General features: G+C 39.0%; 1 protein-coding gene across 1 annotated transcript in view; it reads left to right on the plus strand.

Annotated features, from left to right (window-relative positions):
* The window catches only part of LOC126187979 (GON-4-like protein), a 191,016-nt gene extending 167,167 nt beyond the window's left edge, over window positions 1-23,849 (plus strand). The window contains exons 12-14 of the mRNA XM_049929378.1: window positions 10,517-10,690; window positions 17,424-17,604; window positions 22,529-23,849. Coding sequence (XP_049785335.1) covers window positions 10,517-10,690; window positions 17,424-17,604; window positions 22,529-22,678 — 505 coding nt within the window. The 3' untranslated portion in view covers window positions 22,679-23,849. The remainder of the gene's footprint in view (window positions 1-10,516; window positions 10,691-17,423; window positions 17,605-22,528) is intronic.
* The last annotated feature ends 1,166 nt before the right edge of the window (window positions 23,850-25,015 follow it).

The raw sequence follows: 25,015 nt of genomic DNA on the forward strand, positions 1-25,015 counted from the left end.
TGTCAGGTAATCACTTTGGTTCATTACAACTGTTGCGGAGTCTTTATTTGCTGAAAATATGATTACTGTGTTGTGGATTACTCTGCCAAAAGGTTTTTGTTTTTTGGAAGGTACCTAGAAAAGGATGGTAAGTCTAGGTTGGAAGTTCAAAAACTCTGGATGGTACCAGAGGGTTATTGGGTAGGAGTTGGAGCAGGTCATAATTGAATGAAGGTTCAGTGTTCAGTGGTTGTTTCAGGTTGGTTTTGGTCAGAGGAAAAAATATGTCTCCATTTAAGGATTTATGAGAAGAAGAATAGGCCCTTGACCAGCCTAGTATGTTTGAATTTGAGTGTGGGTGAAGGGTAAACGTTTGGATAGGGCTGAATATTCTGTGGAATTGGAAATTTGTTGTAGATAGGTTGCAACAGTAATTTGGGTTTGTTTGGATTCTTTATTTTGTGGAGTGTTGAGAGGGATTTTTTGGGAATGTGGAAGATGGAAGAGGTCAACAAGGCAGTGTCTGGTTGTTGTGAGGGGTTAACAGGGTTGACAGGGTGTATGATCAATATTATTGGGCAGTGGTATTTTGAGCTGGGAGTAGGGCATTAGAAAATTGGATAACTGTGGGAGTGCTCTTCCAGTTTTTGGACGAGGGATTGAATTAGAGAGATTGGCTTCAGGTAATGGGGACTGCAAAGTAACTGTGTCTTGCAAATACTGTCTCCCATGTAGTGTGATCCCCTGTAATTCACCCATCTGCAGTGCCGGAACAATGCCGTGGTCAGTAAGTTGAAGGTGTTAAAGTCTTCACAGGCAGTTGTTACCCTCCACATCAAATAGTTCTGCTTTGTCATATTCACACATGCCCCCAGTCCTCAGACTAAACCTGTGAACCAACCCCAAAGGAACAACACAACAATACTCAAGATCACTCCACACTGCAACAAGTTAACCACATGCTTTACCAAAGCTTCAACTACTTACCATTGTGCCCAGAAATGAGTAACATCATACACACCCACAAACTGCATTGTCCACTCGGACTACAAAATACCAGGTGAGGTGGTGTAATGGTTAGCACACTGATTTAAGTTTTCCATGATTTCCCTGAATAGCTTCATTCAAATACCGGGATGGTTCCTTTGAAAGGGCGCGGCTGATTTACTTCCTCATGCTTCCCTAATATGAGCTTGTGGTCTATCTCTGATGATCTCGTTGTCGACGGGATGTTAAAGACTAATCTCCTCCTCCTCAATTTGCAAAATGCACTGGTTCTTCTGTATGACACACTTACTTCCAGTCTCATGCAATATGGACCCTAGCCCTGTGGAAGACCTGTCCATGCTCCCACCCGACATACAGTATTCCAGTTGTGTCACACATATCTTATTGTATCAGAAGCAAGTCCACCTGTGAATGGAGTCAGGTCATATACTAGCTCTTTTATGTGGGCATAACCACCAGCCAACCAACCAACCATCCATCTGAATGATGGCCACCTTAAAACTTTGGCAAAGTGCAGATTAACCACTGAACGGTAACACAATGCTGAGGCCAACATGCTCATATTTCAATGGCTGCTTCACAGCTCGTGTTATCCCCCCTCCCCCAAATATCAGCAACTCTGTATTACATAGGTGGAATTGTCCTTAAAGCATATCCTTCAACCACTCAAATCATGGCTTCGATCTCTACTAGCCCATCCAAAATCCACACCCAAGCTTGTCTCCATATCCCACACTTCTATGCCTCAAGGAGACCCCATCTCCCTCTGACCTACAAATTGACATGATTTTGAGCTGATTTATGTAAGTATTTTAAATTCTTGGCATTCTCAATGTTTTGGACTTCTCTGTCCTATTTCCCCGCATGACTTGATAACACACTTTAAACAGTTTTTACTTCTGGTTAGCCACTATTCTCTTTGGATTTGTTTCATGAATAAGCAACTAATGACCTTGTAATTCGGTTGTTTAATCTCCAAGTAACCAACCCCATTTTATTCATTCTACACTCTTACCTCTCTCTCTCTCTCTCTCTCTCTCTCTCTCTCTCTCTCTCTCTCTCTCTCTCTCTCTCCTCCCCCCAATCCACTTCTCAGTTCATTGTCTGTCAAAAGTAACTCTGCCTGTGCCAGGCAAAATCTGAAGGATGCCATACCTTTCCCAACCACTTGGTTTGTCTCCCTCCCAGTCATCAGCCACACTTTGCTCCAACCCTTCCTCGCCTTCCCCACCCTCCCCACTTCCTTTCTTCCCCACACCCAGCTCAACCTGTCACTCCAGTTATGCTGCTATGGTTATACAATGTAGTCAGCTGAGACAATGCAGCTGTGTGTGTGTGTGTCAAATAAGCTTATAAGTAAAGAGCTATTGTAAATAATCCAACAATGAGGTGACAGTAATTAGTAATTAGAAAATATCCACTTTTGTTTCCTGTGATGAGTGTACTTCAGTTTGTCACACTTCACACATCAATATTATAGTTATTTTCTCCCAGGAGGATCTTACACACCACTGCCTTGTGGTTAGTCCTGGCAGGGACGAAGGCTAAGGGAGAAAACTCTGAAAGAAAAACTGGAGTGGGGCCCCAAAGGCAGTTGGAAGGCATACTATGTCCCCTCCTGGCAGCTCCTGCAACCGAAGTGATACCAGAGGTATTGGTTTGCCTTTCCTCTGGACACTATCATTTAGGTTGAGAGGGAGACCGTGATGCATGGGTGACTCATGTGTCATCATATTTATTGCCCAGGCATGTAGCTTCCTGGAGAGGACACTTCAGCAACGTCTAAAGACACTGGAACAACACAGGAAGAGGCAGTCACCGGTTATAAGCTCTGTCTGATTGGCATAAGCCCCCAGCCAGTAAGGTGTTGTCCCGCCACTACCTGCCTGCTTCATAGTGTATGTGGAGCTTAGAAGTGATCTTCAAGTGGGTAGATGAAGTACACCTATGAAAAACAAAAAGGAAATAATAAACTAACTGCCATTTCGTATTGCTACCTGGAATGTCAAAACTTTGTGTCCAAGATACATTGGCGATACCCAAGAGGTTGATTTCATTGTAAGACTGCAGTTATTAATAGGGAGCTCCATTGCTTGAATTTGGACATGTGGGACTACAGGAGATGAGGCTACCAGACGCATGTTCTATTAGAGAAGCTAATGACACGTTCTTCTGGCAGGGGAAGTCACAAGATGAGCCAAGACTTCACAGTGTAGGATTTGCGGTTAAAAACACCCTCCTGAAGAGTATTGTGCCACTGTCTGGTGGAACAGAGCAGATTCTTACTTTACAAGTATGCTCTTCAAGTGGAACTATCAACATCTTTAATGGGTACGCTCCCATCTTATCATACAGTGTAGAATAGAAGGATTTGTTTTATGATTTATGCAGCTACAGAATAGCCAAAGTGCCTGGCTCAGAGTCACTATATATTCTAAGTGACTTTAAAGCTCAAGTTGGGTCAGATAATGTCATGTGGCTGACTTGCCTGGGTCATCATGCAGTGGAAAAAATAAGTGATAATGGCCAGAGACTGCTAGACGTGTGCTGCTTTCATAGCCTGTGTATCACAAACACATATTACCAACTTAAAGATGGACACTAGGCGACCTGAAGACAACCCTGCTCTAATCACTGGCACCAACCTGATTTTGTCATAGCTAGGTGTACAGATCTAAAAAAAAATCCTACTGACATGAAGCTATCACAGTGATGACTGCAACACTGACCATGCTTTGGTGGCGAACAGATTGAGCCTCACCCCTAAGAACTATCACCACGCTTAACAGGGAGGTCAACTGCAGATCAACACACATCATGTTCATACCTCGCAATGAAAACAAGAATTTGCCAATAGTTTTGAAAGTGCTTTATCAAGAAACACACAAACAGAAATGAATATTGATAACAAATGAACACAATTTTCTGACGCCATGTACAACTCTGTAATATTGGCCTATGGAATGAAAGAGAATAGAAACGCAGACAGGTACGAGCAAAATTTGGAGGAAATGGAACCAGTCATTGAGGCTAAACAGAAAGCCCTGCTTGCTTATAAAAGAAACCCAAATGGAAGAACTCGAGATGACTGGCGAGAAACAAAGAACAGGGCACAGCGCAAATAACTATGGCAAAATTTATATGCAGATATACAGAAAGCTGCCAACTATGGAGCCAGTGAGGCAATGTACGATGGTATTAAGAAAGCAGATGGTCCAACTGTCAGAAAAACAGCTCCTCTGAAGACGGAAACAGGAGAAGTTATTACTGATGAAGGCAAGCATTTGATTTAGCAAGCAGAATTGTGCTCTCCAGGTTGCTGCAGAAGATTGGATGCCCACCTAAACTACTATGAATAACTGTCTCTTTCCATGAGAAAATGCAAGCAACAGTCTGTTTCAAAGGCAAAACATAGGAATCATTCCCTGTAAATAGCAATGTAAAGCAGGGGAGTGTGTTAGCTCCTACTCTGTTTGGCATTTTCTTTTCCCTTCTGCTGAGATTTTCTTTTGATGACTGTGAGGAGGTAGTGTATTTACATACAAGGTTTGACGTAAATCTCTTCAACATTGCCCGTCTCAGGGCCAAGACCTAAGTGAATACAATTATGATTCGCACGTTGTTACATGCAGACAATGCAGCTCTGGTAGCAAACTCGAGGATGAGTTGCAGTATCTAATCAACAAGTTATCACATGCATGTGGAAAATTTGGTCTTACCATCAGCCTCCAAAAGATTAAGATCATGGCACAGGGAACCACCAACCTTCCATCCTTCAGCATTGACAGCAATCCTCTCCAGGTTGTTGATGATTTTACCTACTTGGGATCTATAATACATAGCAAGTTGTCTGTGGACACTGAGATTATCAACAGAATTGCAAAAGCATCGGCTGTCATGGGTAGACTGAAAAACAGAGTATGGAAGAATGAACTACTCACATTAAAAACTAAATTGCAAGTATATAATGCTTGTGTTATCAGCACCCTTTTGTATAGCTGTGAGACATGGACCACTCTTGCTAAACACGAATCCTGACTGAACAGCTTCTATCTCCGTTGTCTTCGGAGGATCCTTCAGATTTCTTGGAAGAATAAAGTACCCAACACCGAAGTATTACAGCTTGCAAGCACAATCAGCATTCATGCACTGTTGAGCCACCAACGTCTAAGGTGGCTGGGACACGTCAGGCACATGGATTCTGAGCGAATATGAAAAAAGTGCTGTACAGAGAACTTCAGGAGGGTGTGAGGCCAGTAGGAAGATCACACCTTCACTTCAAGGATGTCTGCAAGAGAAATCTGACCGAGGCCAGCATCAATCCAAGTCAGTGGGAAAATACAGCTGGTGACCATGTCAAGTGGCGACAAGCTTTGCGCAATGGGGTTGAACTTGCAGAGAACGAACACATGCAAGAAGACATCAGGAAGAGGCAAGACGGAAGGGGAGAGCAGCCTCTGGTAGAAGTCTTTCACATTTCAAGTACCCAAACTGTAGTAATGACTGCCATTCTCGAATGGGACTTTTCAGCCATAGCAGATGTTGCAGAGTCTGAACCAACTATACTACACTGTCATCTTTCAATGATGGACAGATTGTAGGGAAGCAGCCTACTCACACCGTATAAAATTCACATTAGTCTTTCCATTGTGTGCCAGCCTAGTCCGCTGTAACTAGCTCTGACGTCATAAATGTTGCGCAATACTTTAAAAATCAAGTAAATAACCTGAAATGTTTCTAGCATGTCAGGAGTAATACTAAATCAATGTGTGTTGAATATCAGTTCAATAACTTTAATCATTTTCGAAATTTGGACGTTTTTCTGTAAAAATCATTGGCACAACAGAAAAGAGCTAGAAACTTAAAAATTTATATTTAGATTCCTTTTGCATAATAATTTAGTAGAAACAGTATTCTGGATCTCACAAATTAAAATTTTAGTTGAAATCCATGATTTTCTGCTTTTTGTCTTAAAAATTAAGGAAGCAAGATAGATTAAGTAGGCGAATAAATAAAGCTAGGATGTTTAAATTTAAGTAGAAGGGAGATCCACTATAATCATAAAGATGTGAGAAGTTTCAACTGAATAACTATAAAACTATAGCGATAGCGTGTCTCCAAAGGGCAAGTTCAGAGCTCGTCTACTGCGTGTAGTGTAACTAAATTAATTCTCTCGGCCAAAATATTTGACTTAGCCACGTGAGACTTTTATTATGATTACTTACCTGTGTGCTGATTACACATTTAAATTGAGAGCTTCATCGGCCATCAGCAAAGGAAGCAATGATTTATTTGATAACTTAAAGTGGTGCATTACTAGCCCAGCGGCTAGTTTCGGGAGAGCGGATTTGATCAGGCGTTCCCTTAGCCGTCCGCACCGCGGCTTTATATATAAGAACGCTGCGCGAGAGAAGAAGGCCCCAGTTCTCTCCAGACGCTGATTAGCACACCACCTGTGCCGGGAGTCGCGTCGCGTTGGTATCATTGCTGATAAACAGCCTCGGATGCCGTAATAAGTTACTCAGGATACGCGTAACCATGAAATCGTTTTCGAGTGAAGTGTTAATTCTGGGATGACTTTAATGATCTATCTTCAGTTTGCGTATGTCGTATTTTCACGTGCCGCCTCGGGACAGACATTCTACCATTATTTAGCGTGGCGTTTGATGAACATTATCATCAAATTATGGCAAGCATTCACTTAAACATTCAATTTGAACAGTTATAGTTACATCAGTGCATTAGACTCTGAACTGCTCTGGTAGTTGGATTGTGTGGATTCTTTTTGATCTGTGACTTTCAGAATATAGTGAACATTTTAGAGAGAATCGTTTTTGATTATGAATCCCAGACAATCTCCTAATTCCTCAGAGCTATAAGCTGTAGCTATAAGTGTATTTCTCAGGTGAAGTGGGCACTAGGAATTCTAATTACAGGCTTCACGTTTTGCTAATCACTTTCTGGTTGCCAATATTGTAGTTAGAGAGCCAGTGTTGAGAACGGCAAACAACAGCAATAAGTAAATAAATACAAAACAACATTTATTCAATGAATCCACCTGCCGCCCCACAAGATGCCATGCAAGAAAGAACTCTTCAGACATATATTGCTAACATGAACGTTAATACATCAAAAAACTGTATCAAATGTGGAAAATGTAGATGCAGAATTGAAAATTGGTTTATCTGGTACTTAACAACTGTTTTATCCCAGAGATGTTTATATTGTGAATCAAGAGAACCTGGTAAAGGAGTAACCAATTGCTGATTCATATCAGAACACACACTAATCATTTCAACAGGCCTATGTTCATTGTGGTTGCTATGGATGAAACGGAGTGCAAGATTGTTAATCCCTTTGACCCTGCTGGATTTTTGCACCAAGTAGTGGTCATTGCCATGGTAACCTACCACTGCTGTGGAGATGTTGCTGTGGTGGTTTACGCACACTGTTGTCTATTCTTGCCCATGTAATTATTACCATGCCTTGTGGTGCTTTCTTGCAGCACAGTGTGTAATTTGCCACAATTCAATGAACTTTTCTTAAGTCAAGTGATTGTTGCAATGGAAATTTATCAACAATTTGCAGCTCTTGGCAACAATAATGTGTATTGTGAAAATAAGCAAATTACTTGCGATTTATTTTGATAGTGTCAGGAATGATTTTATTGGAGGAATTAATGCGTATACACTACATGTGTACAATATTTATTTAAAATTCTTTGTGTGTGTGTGTGGTACAATTCAATACAAGGTATTGCACATAGTCCAATATCACACTCTTCACAACAAACACGTTTCCCTTCTTATTTTCTTTCCATGACACCTTTGTTGGTGTATCACGCTGTACAGTGTCTCGTTGGTGCACGTTTCTTCTCAGTGGAAGAAATATGTCTAGGAAGGTGTTGTCTCACTAATCATGTTGGGGCTGACATGTGACAAGGGTGACCCACTTTTCTTCACTAAGGGGAAATGTAGTAAATTTTTCCAAGTGACCTTTTAACAAAATGCATTTGGAACTCAAGCCTCTCCTGCATGAACAGTGTGTCCGCTACCTGACAAAATAATTGTTTCACTTAACAGAAACCATTGAAAATGATCAAATTGAACATTTACAAACACCTGCACCAAGCAAAACAAGATGCAGGTTAACTCAATTCACCCAAAAAAATATGGACTACATTTCTGCTTATGTAGAAGCAAAATATCTGTGTTATGTATTTTTGTATCTTGGGAATGCAAATGTAAACTGATGAGCCAAAGCAATATCACCGCTTGCTTAATAGTATGTTGGTCCACTACTGGAATGCTAAACAGCAGCGATTTTGCAAGGTATGGATTCAACAAGTCCTTGTCAGATCTTCGGAGGTTTGTTTCACCAGAAGTTCGTTCACAGGTCCCAGAATTATTGTAAATTATGGTCAGGTTGTTTTTGAGCTTGGAGTTGGTGCCCAAGAGCGTCCCAGATATGCTTATAGAGGTTTAGATCAGGTGAATTTGGTGGCTGAGGCATCAATCTTAGTTTACTCTTACATTCCTCAAACTACTGTAACCTAGCAACGCAGATAGCTATCCTGCTGAAAGGTGCCATCATTGTCGGGGAAGACCTCAAAGCATGAGGGGCCTGCTGGAGGCCCACAACAGAGTTCATGTAGTCCACAGCTGTGATCCTGTCTTCGATTACTACCACAGGTTCTGTGGAAGCCCGTGTGAATGTCTCTCATATCATTCCTGCAAGCCTGGCTTCGTGTCACAGTGCACATTTTAAGCAGCCATTCACCTGGATACTGAGACACAACCATAGACTTAATGTAACAAGAAACATGATGCATCAGACCAGGCTGCATGTTTCCATTAATCCATGGTTTAATTTTGATGATCCTATGCATACTGCTGTCACAATTGATGTTGTCAGGTCAATTAAGGAACATGTAGGAATTGTCTCATGTGGAACTTCATTTTGAACAATGTGCACCAAAACACTTCTTCCTGCCTCTGGGGCACCGGCGCTGTGACAGATGGTAGCATGGCTCAACCAGCAGCGGCCACCATAGGGAGAACATGTGTTTTGGGACAGTAGGCTTCAGTGACTGAAGGGAGCACAGCTCACACATAGGAGTCGCCAGTGGGGCAACTGTGTCTCCGAACACTCTGGGCATCAGCGGCCTTACAGATTGCATCCACCAGCGGAACAGCCGCATCTCTTGGGTTGCTGGACAAGGACAGCCGAGGAGCTAGGTGCAATCCATGTCATCAGCCTGTTGGATGACAGGCATCATGTTCAAGAGGTGGACAGCAGTGGCAAATGAGGTGAGGCACCTTGAATTATAGTAAACAACCACACCTGCAATTGATGAGTTGCATTGGGGCAGGAACATCTTGTCATTAGCTTTTATGTCCTTGCACAGTGACAAGGGAAAGGAAGTAAACAACAGTTCCCAGTGACATATACAAGGGTTTATTGTGTAAGGTGAACAATATATAACACCTGACATTATAGCGTGGAAGACACTTCCAGATTTGGACTGGGCCCAGATTAGTGATTGAAGCTGTAACAAGGGGACACTGCTGGTGCCTGGCAAGGCTGGCAGTGTCGGTAGCTGAGAGATGGTGGCAAAGCTCAATCACCGACAGCCGAACTGGACATGGTGAGGCTGACGGGTGCCAAGAATGTTGGTGGCATCTGGTAGGAGCGCTTGATCAGCGGGGTGGCCTGGGAGGTGACAGTGCCAGTGAAATGTGCTGGTGTTGAGCGAATGAACCAGGGATGATGTCAGCAGGCATGGGGGCCAATGGAAGTGATTGCTTGACCAATGGTGGTCCCCAAGTATGCGACAGTACCGACTATCGTTGAGATAGACATGAGGCGCTGACTGATGAGCGGCAGGTGGCTGGTCTAATTGCCCAGAGCGGAGAACCATCTTGATGTTGGTAGCCTTGTCGTGGCCTGTAAAGGTAGGTGGATTGGTATGCACCTAATCACATGATGATGATAACAGTGACTAAATTTTGTGCACAGAACTGTGTAGCCACATTATCACAAATGTAGAAACTTGTTCCATAATTACAGTGCCGCTACTGGTGCATGCAGAGAGTAGCAGGAAACTGGTGCCTCTGATGGGGAAATGCCTATGGCCCAGCCCCCAGGTGACCTGCAGGACATGGGGTTGATGTTGGCAGCTGATGTGCTGTGGTTAGGGGCCAGTTACAATAATAAGTATCAAATGAATTCTGTTCTCTCAGTCTTAATGACAGTTCGGCCAGAAAGAAACTAAAATTTTTTGATTACATGATGAAAACCTTCTAGTAAATAGAATCATTAGTAATTACAACAGCTTTATTTGCAGAAATTGGCATAACATGCTGTCTATTGTACTAATATTTTATGAAATTGTTGGGAAAGTTTCTATATTAAATATATGAAAGCTATTGTTATTAGAAATATGTCTATTTAGGAACTTTATTTATTTTGTTTGATAGTGAAAATTAGTAACATAAATTTTTAAAATTTTGTATTACTTTATTTTCAGATTGTGGTTGAAAAATGTCAAGAAAAAGGCATATCTAAGTATGTGTGAGTTTCCTGCAAAAATGATGGAGATCATGAGTAATAGCAAAGTTTTCATGTATCCATTATTGTTGCCGCCCCAACCCTTCCGCTGTGACGGCCCTGCTAGGCCTTGCTTTGTTCGTGGTGAAGAACAGTTAGTATTTTTGTAAATATTTGTTGTTAGTGTTACATTTATAAACCTTCAAAATAGAGGAGAATTAATTGTTCATTATATGAGGGTTGCTCAGAAAGTAATGCACCACGTTGTTTTTTCTCAGCTGAAAACAATGCTACAAACATGAAACGTTACATATGGATTATTTGAAGTCTACTGAGTGAGCGCGTCAAGTTTCCGTCACTTCAAACAGATAGTGTAGCTGCAGGACAGTTTCAAAATGGTGTCTGTTGGTGATTTACATTACAAGCTATGTGCTGTCATTGAATTTCTTGCCACAGAGAAAGCAAGCATGGGGAATATTCACGAATGTTTGTGCGAAGTCTATAGAGCATCTGTTGTCAACAGAAGTACACTTAGTCACTGGGCACGGAGGGTCAGGTCATCAGGAGATGGTTTGGCAGAGCTCCACGATTTACGGCAGGTCAGGGAGACCATCCATGACTGTTACACCTGACATGTTGCAGCAAACTGATGTTGTCATTCGCAAGGACAGACTGTGACGTCCCTTCGCTCTTCCTTCGCTCACCAGGATGAGACACGACTTGTAATGTAGTTCGTCCCCATCGGTATGACGTGGAACAGCACCTGTAACTCTCGTAAGAACATAACTCCTTGTATGGCTTAGAAATATTCTGCTATCTGTCCGCAAGAGTCTTCTTCTAAGCTTGTGCGAACTGGTAAACTGCAATCATTTAATTTTATCTTTATGCCCGGTTAGTTCCATGATGAAATAAAATCTTGATTCTTGATTTCATCGTTGTGGTCGTTTTTCACATCGTACCTAGCGAGGATGAAATTTTGCTGTCTACTATTCCGTTGCTACGTCCAGTTGTTAACACCGGTCCGATGTAACTCCAGAGATAACTTATGTTGGAGTAAATGTTTTTTTAATACGCCGTAATACTAGTTTAAACTAATCACTTTTTACTGTCCATTATTCATGTACTCACTTAGTCACTTAAAATGTTTAAAGAGTCAATCAACTTGCATTAATACACATTGTATTGTCCGTTTAATGAGTTAGGCGAGACGTAAGATTTATCTTTTGACTCAGATTTTATTGTTCTGTCTGTAATTAATTGTTTGTCCCTACAACACAAGCACACCGATTATCTTCTGTTCAGTTCAGTAATCGTGACGCTGACAACAACTTTTGACTAATCAACGTACTTGTCTTTCTTCGTGTCTTCGTTTTATTGTGTCCTACTCAAGACTATGAATTGTTTTTCTGTCGTTGATCCATTGCTCTCAAGGTTTGTAACTGTTTATCAGTACGAAGGCTAAGTCCGATAAACCAATATCACTCAATTGAAGTCTAACACCCGTCTTACTATACCGTCACATTGAGAATGGTAAAGATTAACTTTCATCAGTCGAATGACTGAGCAATACTTCAGTCTCTGCCTCACGAATTATCAAACTTCCAAAACTAAAACAATCTAATTGTGTTTGCATCCAGACAACTATTGCAAAAGTACTCTTGAGCAACTCAAGTGCAACTAACTAACTGAACATTTCCATATCCGAGTTGCATTGTAGTCGCATTTAATTTCCTTTTTGATGCGGGTACAACTCTCTTCCGTGCTAAATGTTATCTTCGACTGAATTACTTTCTTGGATTTAACCTTCGTTCATATGATTTTGAATTTATTCTATAGATGTTTGATAAAGAATCTATGATAATCCTTTCCTCTCATCTCCCCTTTTTGTATGCTATTCTCAGTATTTGAGTGATATAGGTGTTAATCAAAATATTACCAGTGTAGATTTTATCATCAATAGTTGCTATCACTGTCAAGATAACTCACTTCCCTACATTAAGTTTCCAAAAAATTTGTTAATTGGGGTTTTCTGTCCTTGGAGCGTTACAAGATACATTCGCGGAAGACATTTTGAGAACAATGAGGAGGTGATTCATACAGTGAAGCACTGGCTCCACCACTAGGCCAAGGATTGGTCCCGTCAGGGCATACACACCCTTGTTTTGGGCTGGAGGAAGGCCGTAGAATGGGATGGAGATTAAGTGGAAAAATAGGGTATGTAGATAAAACACCATTCTTTCATGTGCGTAACTCTCATTATGTTCAATAATGAATTGTGGAAGAAAAAAAAATTGTGGTGCATTACTTTCAGGGCAACACTCGTAATAAGTAATTTGTTTCTGTGATTCAAGAAAGTTGATTATGATTTTGGTTGAGCACTGCAGCTGAGGACTATTTATCACATACATCTGTATGTCTTTTACAATTATACTTAAGTGGCTTAATACAGATACTTTTATTATTCTTCTCTTAATTTGTTTTGAATGCTTCAGCTATTAGTTCCCTCTTGCACCTTTAAACACTACCATACTGTGTGATACTAGTGTATGAAAAACTGATTGACATTACTAAATAGCCACAGTGATGTATTACCGCTGTACTATGCATTTAAATGTATTAGGTCTCATTGCTGGATAGTTCTGATCAGTATTTGATGTATAGCATTTGCATTAGAGTTCATCTCAATGATGTGATTGTAATTATGGTAGTAAAATTGCAGGACAATATATAGTGGAATCTCACTTTGAGCATATGGTCTCCTTGTCCATAGGCTACTTAATACAAACAATGCCTCATTATTATTTGTGCCCAGACACACAGTAATCTCAGTCTGGTCTTCAACTTTTATAGTGCCTCTGAGTAAAGACAAGGTTGCAGCAAAACTAAAAGCATCTGCAGACTGCAGATTAAAGGGGACAAAGAAACATTCACAGATATAGTAAGAGTTATCAGTAAAAATCATCTGCACTGCCGTACAGTGCATTTTAGTGTCTTGCGGTATCCTCAGGAACATCACTCTCAGGTGGACTTAATGTAGATGACATAGATAAAATTTAGATCTTCCTGCTAAGTTGAAATGAAATGTATTGTAGACTGTCAGAAAATAATTATACCTATGTAGTTACTGATGTCAGTTTGTGTTTTACACCTATTATTGCTGCCATACCTTCTAGTTTCTTGAGTAATAGATGTAGTGAGATAAGTTATTCTGTATTACTGTACACAAGATATGAGTTGCTCTGCACAGTATCGTATTTTGTGTTCAGCATCTAGCCAGAGTATGTTTCAAGTTATGAGGCATTTATAGCAAGGCACCAATGATATGACTTTTTATATTCAACATTCAGTCAGCCTCAGTGCTCAGATTCTTATATTTCAAATTCTTCTTAGTCACCTTACTATTAATGTTGCTCAGTTTGTTGGATAAATTTAATAGCCCTAGAGCTCTGAAAATTTGCCAGTGATGGCATAAGTACACCTTATTGTGTCTCTTGAGGTAGTCATTCTTCATCAAGATAGGGCAGCCTGATATTAGTTGGTATTACAGTACGCTTGTTCGCCCACTGCTTGAATACTGCTCAGCAGTGTGGGATCCGTACCAGATAGGGTTGATAGAAGATATAGAGAAGATCCAACGGAGAGCAGCGCGCTTCATTGCAGGATCATTTAGTAATCGCGAAAGCGTTATGGAGATGATAGATAAACTCCAGTGGAAGATTCTGCAGGAGAGGCGCTCAGTAGCTCGGTACGGGCTTTTGTTAAAGTTTCAAGAACATACCTTCACCGAAGAGTCAAGCAGTATATTGCTCCCTCGTACGTATATCTCGCGAAGAGACCATGAGGATAAAATCAGAGATATTAGAGCCCACACAGAAGCATACCGACAATCCTTCTTTCCATGAACAATACGAGACTGGAATAGAAGGGAGAACCGATAGAGGTACTCAAGGTACCCTCCGCCACACTTGCGGAGTGTGGATGTAGCTGTAGATGTATCAAGGTATACTTTGCAAAGCCAACATCTGTTACCTTGAATGGGTTTCACTATTACTTTTTCATAGTTTTTCATCTGTAGACCTTGATCTTGTCCAAACACTGTTAGAGTCTCTGACTCTGCACTTATTCTTCACCTTTTAACCACAGATGTGTCTGATATCTGTCAATTTTCGAATTTTTCAGACAATTTTGGCACTGATCATGCAGAGATTTCTTTCGTCATGGTAGTTTCAGCAAGTTTTGAGCCTCACTTTTGACATTACATTCCAGATGTAAGGTATCACTACCTTTTGCATTTGTAATAAATTTCTTGCAACAACTTTAGCTGGGGTTATAATTCCTCTTATTTCATTTCCCACCTCAGACCTTATTATTTCATGCATTTGTGGGGTTATTCACGTGTGTTGGGTTACACACCTGCCAAATCCAACTATGGCGTTGCAAAATGCTGCTCTCTCTGTCTCAGACCTTGTCCTTCATCCTTTCACCTCACATATTGTCTGTCAATGTTAGCTCTGGGGTGCACAGTGCTATTCATGGTAATTATTATTATCATTATTATTTTATACTAATCTTTTCCGTTAATTGTTATTGTACTGCGACTCTCATTAAATATTATTATGACACATCAAATCCCCTACTTGTCAATACACATTTTCACATGCACTTAATTAGTTCAAGGTCAGTAAAATATTTTCCTTCCAAAATAAAATTTACAAACAACTTGGACAAGACTCACACTAGATATATTAACATAATTGTCCATATGTTATCCTGGACTGAACTTTAATCAAGCATGTTCTCTCCTCGTTGTCTGTGCAGCCTGCAACCACAAGGTGCTCTGGAGACAATAGTTAATCAATGTACTCACCCTTTATTCATACTTGTCTGTACAAAAGAATTCATATGCATCTATTCCTGACTTAATTGTACACTTCACGCATATGTAATCTCAACTTAATGTGGCACACAAAGGAATGTTTCAACCTAAGGTATGTCACTCATAAATCTTATGCAGCCATGATCACAAAACGTGCCCGTTGTTTACAGCAAAGGGCTACTATGCAATCAAGTTGTCTTCAAAATTTAATTAATTAAATGAATTAAAAACTCTCCCTTGAGTCTAATAACAGATACCACCTCAAAAGGAATGGATAGGTGTGTACTTCAAGCTATATATTTCACATACAATACCCTCCTTGAGAATACAATTCATGGAGCACATATGAAAATTAACTGTTCATCTCCAGTGTCAGCATTTGATTGCCTAACATGATGCCACCAAAGAACAGATGTGCTTCTGGAAAGTGTTGGGCGGGGTAGGGGGAAGACTGACTATCAACCATGGCCCCCCAAACCTGCATATCCCCACTCATCTTTGCTCCTCATGTCTTCTTTGTTAGCCAGAAAATAAAATTAAAGTTGATGGCACCATGAGACTGTACACTCAGTATCTATGAAAGCTATCTTGTAACATTTGTGCGGACGGCACACTCCATGCCATTCAAATTTCCATACCAACCACCAGAAGTAGACAGAAATGAATCACATAAATAAAATCGCTGATACAATGAGTACAGTTGAGAATAAAGAAGGGATGAAAAATAATGTAATAAAATGCATCCATCTCTCTACCATAGCTCACGACTATTCCAAAAAATAAATAAATAAAATAAAATAAAATAAATGATTGTACTAGGAATAAAACATGGCACGCAGGTCTATCCCAAATGACTAAAAGTGAAAGGAGAAAGGTACACTTTCACTGTATCCATGACCTTGTCCACAGAGCAGAATTCAGTGCCAAACAATAGCTTGACGCTGCTGCAGTATTCTTGAAAAACTCCTTTCTTTACTGTTTCATTTGCAATGTCTGTATTTTATTGTGTACCGAGGTACTTGTGAGCCTTTCCATGTTCGAGATTTCTAATTCTGATACTTTCATCCAAATGAGTTCCTCTGCCTATACAAGTTCCCTCTAACAATGCTTTGTTCTGCATATTTGTCAGTGCCAGGTTGAATGCAAAAGTTATCACTTAATCATTTGACAATACGAACCATTCATTTTGGTTCATGTCATTTCTAGCAAATAGTTTAAAGTCATCCATTTAAAAGAGATAGATACTTAATTAATTTGTGGTTTTCGTGAAGCTTATAGCGAAAAGTGTGTCAGTCTGGATAGAAGAGTTGAGCATATGTAAATAAAGAGTAGAAACAAAGAATTGTCTTGAAATACTACCCTTTTTGTCTATATAATCCAGTACTATAAACGTTATTGTCCATTATTTGTGTGTAGTCTGGTGTTCCATTGTTCCAAGCTATACTTTGTTGTTACTACTACTACTACTACTACTACTACTACGACTATTACTGTTATGCAAACTATGTCAATTATATATCAAAAGAGACTGCAATATTCAAAATGAAGAACAACAGTAGTGTAACTTCTTTAAGTCATACATAGGCAAGTCGAAGCACACAATCTCGTGCAGAAAAATAATTTGTACCAGAAAGTGGCTGTTTGCAGTTTTTCCTGAATATGTTGTGTGCCTAGATGATATATAAGTCAAAAACTTAGGTTTTTTGATCTGTCTTATTAGATGAAAATGTTTTTTATTTCCCAAATATTATGTGCATATATCTGTGTGTTCACCACTTACCAAACATATGATAGTGGTGATTCTACTGATACTGTGTTAGCTATCTTAAAATACTCTTATTCATATTTTGTGTATACATCCATACATGGTTTATATGTTATCATATATGAACTGGGCAAAGGAGAGAAATTTTGAGGACATTTAAACTGAGTCAGAAATGTAATATAAATTAGTTTCCATTTTTGTTCTGTCTTGATTACATCTAGAATATAATTTTTCTTCTCATTGCAGATTATTGGTGATAGGATTAGAGCAATTCATGGATTATGCACAAAAAAACCCAGAGTATTTCCCGAAGAAGCTGACATATTGCAATGTTACTCCATACATTTCCAAACTAATGATGCCTCTCAAGGAACCAAGGCAGCTGTATCTTTACATTTACAAACATGCCAATGAGCATCCTTTTAAGGTACATACTATAAATCTTCCAGTGGAACATCTTGAAAGCATATGCAGTGTAAGAGCTATCTGTAATTTCCACTATGATATTTTACTTGGTAACTGAATCTTATCATGATACACTGTGAACAAATGCAACAAAGAATACTATGGATATCAGTTCTTTGAGATTTTCTTCTTGCCGTACAGACCATATCACTCTGTATCAATAGGACTGACAAAAAACCCGAGGGAAAGAGAATGTAATTTTTTTTTAATATTGGAAAGTTGTGTTCCCCAGGACTGTGTATCGGGCATGTTCTCATGTGAGCTAGCTATAGAGTATCCATGTTTTTTATATATGTTATTAGTGTGGTGTAATACACAACACAGCAAGAAAAATTTTGTATCACCAGTGCATGCCTTAAAGACATTCCTACTCTACCTATTCTGACATGATTCAGAACACACGGTCCTCTGCATTATCTAAATATGTAAACAACCTTACACATAGCCCCATTTGTTGCAAATATACTCATTTTATTGAATGTCAGTGCAGCAGTTTCACGAATACCTTCATTATGTAAACTGTGTAATGCTGTTGTGAACAATGTGGGGGATATGGGGGAAATGTACTGTGATTCCAAGAAGATGGATATTTACATTTGTTGGCACATAAATTGTTGCTGTATGTCAACAGTGACTGTAAACAATAGAATTTGGGAGATGAATAGCCGAAGCAATGTCTTAAAGATCTGAAATCATTTTCAAAATATAGGTAGTGTTCATGACTTGTTCTTTACTAGTTGCCCTAGGCCAGCAACTGTGGTATATGACTGTATCTAAAACTTCTAATCTGCAGGAATTTCAGCTAGAGTACCCTGTGATAACCGACTTTGTGGAGGCCACCTGTAACCTTCTGCCAGTAGAATCTTTTTTTTTCTTTCTTTTCCCCCAAAAAGCTGTATTAGCTTTTAATGTTAGCTATCCGTTTCTAAAAGCTTCTGGAAGTTGTATTTTCAGTACATGCATAAAAGGAAATTCTCAGCAAAAGTGACTAGCACAGTATCAGCCATACCCTTTGTGACTTCTTCTGGTACTGTGGAAGATAATGCCTGATGTCTTAACATGTATTGTATCATCCTGTCCTTTCATCTGTTAAGTGTTTCCTATACATTCCTTTCCTTGCTATTCCTGCATTAACCACTTAATTTATATTGTCAGGGCAATAAATCTTCAGGATTCTTCTGTAACATCACATTTCGAACTTTATGATTCTACTTTTTTTACTACAGTCCGTGATTGAATTCCAGTCAGCATTGTGCTCCAGATGTACATTCTCAGACATTCTTTCTTAAATGAAAGCTTGTTTTTTGTACTAGTAGACTTATTTTAGTGAGAATCACTCTGTTTGCCTGTGCTAGTATGATTCTCATTGCCTTCTCTCTTCACCCACCATGCATTATTTTGCATCAGAGATAGTAGAATTCCCTCATTCACCAAGTACAGTCAGTTCCACAAGAAAGTGTACCCCATAATTTTAAAAATAACGTCTGCAGTGACATCTCTGGTGGTGGTCTCGAATCTGTAATCAATGAACTTCTGCATAGTGAATGGATAAACAGTGTGAGAGTTGAATGTTTTGTTTTGTCGATTGAATTTTAAAACAAATACAAAATATCTGAAGCATCACAAGGCCTTATTTCCTGTAAATCCTCTTTTTGGGCCTGATCTCGTCTTTCAAAAGACTGGTGTATGAAGTGTGAAAGATTGCTTCAATGGACTGTCAAACATCTGGTAAAACCGCATGTTTGGGGATGTTTCTCTAAACATGGTTTTGGCTATTTGCACTTATTTACAGCCAGTTTAAACACTGAAAAAAGTGCAAGATTTATCAAAATCCCTTCTGAGGTCCTTTAAGAAGCTATTTGGTTCCAACAAGGCAAACTGGGTGCTTCAAAAGGATAATGATCTGAAACGTGGCAGCCGTCTCTGTACGGTGTGGAAACAAGACAATGGGATGTCTATGATGGACTGGACTGCAATGTCTTGGATGCAAATCTGATGGAAAATGTTAGGTCGTATATTAACACAAATCTTAAAAGAAATTCAGTATATACTTAGAAGCAGCTGTCATATAAAATCAAGACGATATAGAGATTATTACTGAGAGCATATGCATCCCAAAAGATGCCAAGCTATAATTGATAATGATGGTGACTGGATTAACTATTAGGTAATTATGCAGTTAGTAATAATTTGTATTTTCATGTAAACGTATATTTATGATAGTGTCTTATTTCATGCAGGTAATGGTGCACACTTTGTTGTGGAACTGACTGTATCTGGTCCCTGGAACTGACTGTGTCTGATCCCAAAGTTTGGTGTTCAGTTTACTGCTGATCACTGTTGCTTTTGCTAGCCATTTGTTCACTCCTGCCTATGGACATTCAAGTGGGCGTATGATCATATAGTTTACAGCCCCACTCCCAGATTGCATGTGTCTGAGCTGTTTCACCACCCCTGTCCACCTCAGCACATGGGCACTTGAGCTGGAACAACCTGCATTACACTGTTTATTCCACTTGGCACCTCCTGTAATTCCTCCTCACTGTTACTGTGGATAGCAGTGTCATCTTGTTATCAGTATCTTCTCCCCCTGAATTTTAAATCCACTTGTCAACCTTCATTTTATTTCACTCATTGCTGCTTGGATGTATAGGTTAAACAGTAGAGGAGAAAGACTGCATCCCTGCAGTATACTCTTTTTAATAAGAGCACTTCCTTCTTGACCTTCTGTTCTTATTGTTCGTGTATATACTGTATATTCTCCAGCTTTCCACCTGTTTGGATTTTCTCTGAGTAAAAAGGGGTGTATGGTGGGAGCAACAGGGTCTGGATCAGAAGGTGATGGTAGTAGCTATGTTACAGGTAACTGATTTGAATGTTTTGATGCAAATATATGTGCATTATGTTTTAATTTCAATGTTGTGGTTATAAAACCTTTTGACTTTATATTTTGCCGTACATTTTTTTTTTTTCCTTTTCTCCCAAAATGGTATATCTCATTAGTCTGTATCAGAGCGATTTCTCTCTCTCTGTTACAGCTCCGATATATTCCTCATTCATTTCATTTTCTTCCTATACCATGGCAAATGTCCAAAAGCTCAACATTGGATTTGCTAATCATTCATATTTCATTATTTGTTTCAGTAATTGCATTTTTGTCTTTGTCTTTTCACTTTAGTTAATGTTTTCTTTTAATTGGTTAGTTGTTTTGTTCATGAACAGTACCTGGATTTCTTCAACAGAACTCCTGGCGCCATGAAATCAACATTTTGTCCATTTAATATGTCAATGGAAATTATATAGGACAAAAGCAAAGTTGAAATATGAATTAAGTTAGTAAAGCCTCTCTTTTGTCCCTCTTTGGGAGGAGCAATGTTTCGAACCCTGCCCGGCTAACCTGTTTTCAACTTTTCTTGAATCACTTCTGGTTAATATCTGGATGGTTTTGTGGCGAGACCGTCAGTCAATGCCCTGTGCCATCCTTGTCCAAATGAGCTTTTGCTTCATATATAAGGGCATTACTTGTTAATGAGATGTTAGGCCCTCACTGTCATTCTTCCTTTTTCCCCCTGCACTTGTATTCCTCTTGTTCTTTTATATACACTAATCCATACACATTATAACAATGGATGTATGTTCCACATCTCCTCCTAAATCACTGGGATTATTTTAACCACACTTGGTACACATAGCACTTACCATCTGGAAAAAAAAAAAAAAAAAAACACTGTGGGAGTAAGAACCACCTACCTGTCAAAAGGGGTGGGAATGGGGGAGAAAGCTGTGTAGCCTAGGACTTGCAGATAGCCAGAATATACTTGTCTATTATTTGAGAATGAGAGCACTTAATGACTTGCAATGAACTTTACACACAATTGCAAACCCTTACAAGATTTTTTTTGTTTTTTGTTTATGCACCCCCCCCCCCCCCCCCCCCCCCCACACACACACACACACAAGATTATGAAAGGAAAAAAAGTTTATCACTTACTACAATTCCATTGTTTGTGCAGTAAAACTGCTTCATCATACATGACCTTTTAATTTATTGCTTCTTTACTAATAATTCTATTTGCAACACAGTTTGCAGACAGTATTCACGTAAACCATAAAATGAACTTGCAAATGTATATCATTGTACAACTTGTAGTTCAGGAGATGTGATGTCATAAACTTTTGAGCTGTGTGAAAACAAAAAGTGGCAGTTCTAAAGCAGCTTCTAAGAACCTGAGTCAATTTCAGCCAAACTTAGTACACATATTACTTACTATCTAGAAAGAATACTGTAAAGTTAAGGACCAGCAACCTCCTAATGGTGTTGAGGTGAAAATGTGGAGAAAGAAGGGGGAGGAAGAGATGGACAGGTAGAGAGGGGGAAAGAGAAGATGGAAATAGATATAAGGGAGGAGGAGATGGATAGAGAGGTGGGAGGGGAAAATGGATTGAGAGAGAGGACTGTAGGAGATGGACTAATGGAATTGGAATAAAAACAAGGTGCATTAATGCTGGGTACTCAGCTAGTATGTCGTAATTGGAGACTCATTAACAATTCCTTCTTCCTCCCTATAACTCAAAGAGAAGAAAGCTGTCACCTATTTGTTGTCTCATGGTCTATATTTTTTTTAATACTAAGCCTGATATGTGTGATACATTTTGAGGCCATTACTTAATAAATTATGGAGGTGAAGTATTGCAATACTGAGCAATTTAAATAAAGCTATTTGTAAGTGCAATGTTGTTTATTTATAAATTCCATTCTGTCTTGTCAGGTATGAGGCTAAGTAAATCACTTAGCATAAGAATAGCATTCAACTATACCTCTGTTTCAGTTTATTTGCATTAAAATATTGCAAACTCTTGTGTACAGTTGACATCTTCATTTTCAGCATTATTTTGAACATCAGAAGGCACCAGGGACAATTCACTATGTTTTCCCATATGCTTCAAACACGATAAAAGCACCAAAAGACCATCCTAAGGACCTTCTTCCAGAAATATGGTTGAGGTACATCCATCCAAAAGAACAGAAAACGTAAAACACATTAATGGCATTCTCACTTGTTCATTGGTGATGTATTGAGAATACTAGCCATTACTTCAATGAAAACTTGAGTCTGAACATGTATTAGGTATAAATTTGAGTTTGTATTGTGTTATAAACATAAGGCACATTAATTATAAGACTGATAACTGCTGTGATCGCATTTAAACATGCCTAGTCTTAAAAACATTATGTGAAAGAAGATTGTTAAGAGCTTGTATTTTCTTTAAAATAAGGTCTCAAGATTTTAGATACTACATGTACTGTTCCTCTTACTACATTGTATTATTTAGTTCTTTTCTTTGTTCTAGACTCTAGGATTATTGAGTCAGTGATGAATATGTATGTTTTATATTATATAACTGTATGATTGTGCATCCATGAACTGTGGTTGCTTGTGTGTACATTTGTTCACTCAGAAATGCAAATAACATTTAAGCAGAAGAAAAATGTCTGTGCCACAACAGGGCCCTTTGCAACTGAATAAAGTGTTGCTGGAACAAAGTTGTTCTAAAGCTTGAAGTTGAAGACAAAAGCAACATCTTAAATTTCATAATCTTTAGTTTCTGGTACTGAAGACTGCTGTTTTAGACAGGTGTACTCTTATGTTTGACTTTCGTTCATGTAGCAAGTTTCTTTAGATTCCTAAATGATGTACCAATCTCTTAGAAGTTTGGAGTTTTCCCAAACAGTACCTAGTTTTGTTGAGAAAGACATGGAAGCAGCAGATGGTAATCATGTAATCAGCACATGTGGTTGTGAAGTGGTGCATGAAAGTGAACTGTATTGTTTTTGTAAACTCCAGAATCTAACTGACTCACTCACTAGTTCATTTAGCTGATACGGAAACTTGGTTTGTTTTCATTTTATCTTGTATGTGAAAGTGAATTGTCTACAATAACATTCAGGTTTTTTATTTACTTACAAATGAGTGCTGCATTATAAGTTTATAACTTTTTTGTTACTGCTAATGTCAGAGTAATTGTTTTGCATTTTTTATATTATTTACAAGCAACGTAGATCTTAAATTTTCTACAGAGAACCATGTAAATATTTGAAGTATGCCTAAATTTACTCATTTAAAAGGCAATTTCTGTGAAACATTTGTTGAAAAGATTTTGTTATGTGTACATACAAGGGCATTTGAAATCGTTTGGTTTATTTACATACATGGATTTCATAATAAACCATGTTTATTTTGTCTCTGTGTATTTCAGTTGTTTTTTGTACTTTAATTTAATAGTTAAACATTATTTGAGAATTGTGAACAGAAATTGTTACCTGCTCATGCAGTATAATGCCCAGTGCACTAGCTTGCGAGACAGAAGGTGAGCCAGACACGGATCAAATCCACACAGTGGATTACAAACCATTGTTAGTGCACTGGCCAGCATGAGTGTGGTTTTTGATGGGTCCCACTATCATTCAGGGAATTGCTAGGCTGGTTCCCACTTTCTGTTTCAAAAAACACAATACACAAAGAGTTAAAATATGCTCACAGACAGACCAAAGTTTACACAATTCACAGATAGGTGGCACACATGACATCTTTCCCTTAGGTAACTGACAACTGCAGTGCCTGGAAGGGCATCTGGCTGGCAAGTTAAGTAAAATAAATTACCAGAACTTGAATACAGCAGAACCATTGTGAGACAGGGTAAATGTTAATGGAAAAAAGAAGTAGTGAATGGAAATTTTTAAGCTCTTCATGGAAAGGATAGTAAAAGTAGCATACTACAAGATCTGTTCAAAAAATTCTGTAACTTTGTCCACAAAATTTTTCAGCACTTACCTTTTATGTTTTGCACATGGTCTCCTTCGAAATTCCTCCACAATTGATATACCACTCTCAGTGCTGTTTCCACTTCCAGAAGTAGGCTTGGTATGCCTCTTGCTCGATGCACAAAGCTTTGGAAATAATAAAAAGTCCACAGGGGCCAGGTCTGGAGAGTACAGTGGATCAGGCAGCTCAGTGATTTCATTTTATGTGCAATAGTTATGCACCAGCAGGGATGAATGTGTGGGTGTGTTATAGTGATGCATGAGCCGCGAATTGTCTCGCCACATTTTGGGCCATTTCCTTCTCAAATTTTCTCACAGGTGTCGCAACAAGTCTTGACAGTACCATTCATTAACAGTTTGTCCCTATGGCACAAATTCATGATGATCTAATCCTTCAAAGTCAAAGAAAATTATCAGCATGGCTTTAACGTTTGACATGACTTGACAAAATTTTCTTGATCTTTCCCACCCCACTGTGAAGATTGAACCTTGCTCTCAACGTCATAACAGGAGACCCATATCTCACCAGCAGTTATGATTCTCCTAAGGA

This window comes from Schistocerca cancellata, chromosome 5 (assembly GCF_023864275.1).
Source record: "Schistocerca cancellata isolate TAMUIC-IGC-003103 chromosome 5, iqSchCanc2.1, whole genome shotgun sequence".
In the NCBI taxonomy this organism is placed as follows: domain Eukaryota; kingdom Metazoa; phylum Arthropoda; class Insecta; order Orthoptera; family Acrididae; genus Schistocerca; species Schistocerca cancellata.